The 4,314-nt window shown below is 37.5% G+C and overlaps 1 protein-coding gene across 2 annotated transcripts; it reads right to left on the bottom strand.

Annotated features, from left to right (window-relative positions):
• Positions 1-722: 722 nt before the first annotated feature.
• nkx2.4a (NK2 homeobox 4a) lies at positions 723-3,464 on the bottom strand. 2 transcript variants are annotated; one of them, XM_055171355.2, is made up of 2 exons: positions 2,680-3,464; positions 723-2,352 (listed from the first exon to the last, which is right to left on the bottom strand). In XM_055171355.2, exons 1-2 carry the CDS (start codon positions 3,050-3,052, stop codon positions 1,712-1,714), a joined length of 1,014 nt encoding a protein of 337 aa, XP_055027330.1. In that variant the 5' UTR covers positions 3,053-3,464; the 3' UTR covers positions 723-1,711. The 2 variants fall into 2 exon arrangements, with proteins under 2 accessions (XP_055027330.1, XP_055027329.1); XM_055171354.2 differs by having other exon boundaries at positions 727-2,379; positions 2,680-3,455.
• Between the last annotated feature and the right edge of the window lie 850 nt (positions 3,465-4,314).

Below are 4,314 nucleotides of genomic sequence, written 5' to 3'. Positions count from 1 at the left end.
AAAGGAGGTCACTTCATATCGAGTTTCAAGGCTTGTTACTGAATGATACTGAGGAAAATTGTTTAAGCGACATCAGTTCTTACTTTTATGTTTATTTGCCATATTTATTGAAATTAATTTTTTTTCTTATGATGGTGCACATAATTGTATGCCAGCTGTATTTGAAACGCATTTTGAATCTGAAGATAAAGCTTTAGGAATGTTTTACTCGCGTATAAATCACAAAACTATATTTTTATTACCCAATAAATATACAAAATTATTAACAAATTCAACGTCTGGAATTAATGTTTTTAACTGCTAATATACAGTATTATAACTGGGCTTCACATTTCAAACATTTTAAAGACACAATTACCACAAACATAAAAAATAAAGGAATTTAAACTTAACGTGTTAAATATATTTAGCCTAATGCAAAAAGAGAAAATGCAACAATTTTGAAAATATTATACAACATGTATAAACATATTTATTGTTTAAATAACATACAACAGATGTAAACTTTAATTATTGATTCTCTGAACTACTTAAGACGTTTTCAATAAAGTAAACCAATAATAATAATAACAAAATTCAGCGACAAAATAGAGAGGAAAGTTATTGTGTTATTATTATAATAATTATTATTATTATTGACGTTATTACTAATAATATTACTATATGTGTTGTTGCTGTTGTTATCATTACTTTTTAAACTTCTTATTGCTGTTGTTGTTATATAAAGTTTTGTTTCAGATAAGTTTAAATTAGTAGAGATGGCTGAATCAGTATTAAATTTAAGATGAAAATCTTTAGTACATTAAACAATATACAAGCACATTTAAGTTGGTAAAATTAAAATGAGAAAATTTGCATTCCAAAAATTTCAGTTTTTGAGAGAACCTGTTTATACCCCTGACAAATTTATCTTCCTTTTAAAAGCACTGGATTGCCAGTTTTTTTCCCTTAATTTATAGTGATAATTTATATAATAATTGTATTATTACTATTCGTATTAGTTTGTTTTCCTAAACAGTAATATAATGTAACAAATATACAGAGATTACTGTTCACAAAATTAATTTGCAGTTTAATTTATTTATTTATTGTATCGTTCAATTGGTTTGAAACATATACAGCAGCCATCGTATTTGTGTCTGTTTTAACTTATATAAAAAAAGAAAAAATGAGCAACAAAAAGACTCAAACATTTATATTACAACAAAAACGTAAGAGTTAGCCAAATATACAATCCCTACATTTCATTTCTCTAAATGAATACATTAGTTTACAATAGTCGTTTCATATGATGCTCAGGCATTTATTTAGGTCGATGAACTTTTCTCATTTCTTGCCAGAAGTTCATACCTGAATTATGAAACATTGCTTCCCGTGTCCTGCCAATATCATAGTTCTGGAGCAGCAATTTTGTTTAACGACAGACAACCTTCTACTAGACCAACAAATGGGAAGTCCAAAACATACAGCATAAGGCTAAAAGTAGTATTATCTTGTCCATTACGAGCAGGGTCTTTGTAGAAAATCGTGCCCACGAAAAGTGTTTTTAGAAAAAGGTGGCACAAACTTCCTTTGATCCGCTTTATCACCCGCTTTCAAACCTCGGACGCATGGCGCGTAAAGCAAAGTCCTGCTTCTGGCCTCGTGCGTCTTTATTCAGAGGACTCTAAAGTTTGTTTCAAAAAGACCCAAGCAGGGAAAGCGGTTGGTTTTACCACGTTCTGCCATAAAGCAGATTTGAAGTCACCATGTTATTTGCGTAATCTACAGTAGTGTCCATCTGGCCCATGGTGTTCATTTGCGAGTGGAGTGACGGTGGACTGGGTGACATTTCCTCCAGGTCCTGGGCCTGGACCAGCGCATTGACCTGCTGGTTTTGGTGCTGGTTCATAGAATTACTCGAGGTAGGAAGCACGACCCCGGAACCGTTCTGCTGCTGTTGCATTTGCTGTTGGTTCGGCGTTGGTGTGTTGGAGCCGTTTTGGCAAGGCTTGCCATCCTTTACCAAAACAGGGACAGCCACTCTCCTCGGCGACTGCTGCTGTTGACACAGGTTGCCCTCCTGTTGAAGCTGCTGTGCTGCTTTGTCCTTGGCCTGTCGTTTCATCTTGTAGCGATGATTTTGAAACCAGATCTTGACCTGCGTCGGGGTCAGATGTATCATGCTGGCCAGGTGTTCCCTCTCCGGAGCTGAAAGGTATTTCTGTTGCTTAAATCTCCTTTCCAACTCGTACACTTGTGCCTGAGAGAAGAGCACCCGTCGTTTCCTCCTTGGAGCCGCGTGAAGAGGTGGGATGGATTTGGTGGTGTCGGCCATGCCTGTCAGCGTGCCCATTCCTGTCATGTTCATACCTGTGGAAGGTCCCATGAATCTAGAAACTTAAAAATATGCATACAGACGTGCGGCATGTTCAATTAGCAGCAGTGTTAGGGTGAATTATAATGCTTGTTTTGTAATCTCAACAGGCTTTTAGATGCGCATTTACGCGCTCACCAATTTTTTTTTCTAAAATCTAAGCAAAAATCTATTTGATTGCAAATCAATGACAGTCAAGAGGCGAAAATAAAACACGTTATATTTAATGCGTAAAACTCATATAAACTCGCGAAACTCATCAATTAAGTTACATCCGCTAAAATCAACTGAGGCATAAATCATAATAATTCATCATAACTTACTTGTTGAGTATCTGGGGTCAGGATTAGCGCCGTACCACCCTGTTGCTGCTGCTGCGCTGTTTCTCATAGTTTCTTGGTAAGATGGTAGGTCCCCCATGTTGGCAATGCTGCCATTGCAGTAGCCCCCCATTGCACTGTGCGAAAACTGAGAAACCGAGTGTGGCATATGGTAGGTGGTCGCCACACTGGCGTTGTGGCCCATTGAGTGTTGCTGCATGCCAGTCTGGGACACCTGAGGTTGCCGATACGCTCCCAGTGGAGATGTGAGGTTTCCAGTGCTCTCCATGCCACCAAACTTCTTGTAAGTCTCCTCAATTGGGCTCAAAATATCTGTCACTGAGAAAGGTGTCGTGTGCTTTGGGCTCAGCGACATGGTTCAGAAAGCGGATAGAAATTTGGTGCTGGAGCGCAGCCGTGTTGTTGTATCAGCTCTGTTCCCGTGGACGTCGACGTAAGAGAGTGCTTGTAGTATGCCTGAGATCCGATTGATCGCCTTGGAGAAGGAGGCGAGCCCTGGCCACTCTTATCTCAGGTTTATTGTAGCCAGGCGCCAGATTTACGACAAACATGAGGGGCGGAGCGACTCCCTGCGCTTGCAAACAATAGTCATTGACATCTCGGCAAGATAATTGAGAAAAATGTTCTTAGTCTCATATTACGTTTAGCACGAACATTTTCTGTTGTCATACATTTATTCTTTTTATTTACAGCCATTAAACGCGCCTTCTCCTGAAGCTTGTTTATAGAGCCCTTTAAACACTGTTGTCAGCTTGTTTTCTGTCCCTCTCTCCCTCTTCTTTTTTAAGGGACTGTTAATCTACGTCAATAGGGAATTCCATACTTTTTCCAACTTTGAGAGCACTCTGAGAGTCATAAGCGCCAGTGCGCACTGTCAGAGAGGCACAATGAAGACCCCCTCCAGTCTATGACCTAATTTATGCTTCTTAAGCATCATTTTGCGCTACCGGTGAGGGGATCTTCCACGTTAGATCAGAGTTTATATTAGGTCAAATTTACATTTGAATTGAACTAGTGTTTATTTCTGTTTGACTTGGTTCTTCAGTGTATGATATTAATGAACGCTAGTGAAATATCATGTAGCTAAAAAAGTACACATGCATTAAAAGAAGTGATATATCGAATTCCGTTTTAAATAATTAAAGAGTAAATTGTAAACATATTTTCATGCATCAATTTTCTTCCCTGTTGTTTGGAAGTAATCGAGATTAACAAATTGTAAACATTAACTTTTAAATGTGCATGCATCTTTTTGTAAACATTTTAAATTATTCTTTCTCCTTATTCTGCGTTTTACGTTTGCCACCACACTATTATAATTAATATCCAGAATCAATGCATAAGTTCATCAAAAGAGCTCATGATTCAGGTGGAAAGAGTAAAACGCTTTTATGATTCCTACGTCTATGATTTATTTCACAAATTTCACATGTTCAGTATTAAAAAAATCACACTAATACTCTTCACATTTGTATACCATATAAACAAAGACAATACAAGTTTACACGCTCGTGATTTTATTTAAAGTTTACAGGAACGAATACGTTCATACTTGGATACAACTCTTGTATCCATCAACACACCTCTTGCTTAGATGAACACGTGGGTGCCTGCTCA

This window comes from Misgurnus anguillicaudatus, chromosome 7 (genome assembly GCF_027580225.2).
Source record: "Misgurnus anguillicaudatus chromosome 7, ASM2758022v2, whole genome shotgun sequence".
Taxonomy (NCBI): Eukaryota; Metazoa; Chordata; class Actinopteri; order Cypriniformes; family Cobitidae; genus Misgurnus; species Misgurnus anguillicaudatus.
Note: the sequence above shows the minus strand (reverse complement) of the source record. Positions and strands in the feature narration are given on the sequence as shown.

Bases quoted from the DNA above. Each gene is read 5' to 3' on its own strand.
- nkx2.4a (XM_055171354.2), bottom strand. From the start codon at position 3,052: ATGTCGCTGAGCCCAAAGCACACGACACCTTTCTCAGTGACAGATATT. The intron at 2,380-2,679 runs GTAAGTTATGAT...CATATTTTTAAG, and splicing joins TGACCCCAGATACTCAACAA to TTTCTAGATTCATGGGACCT.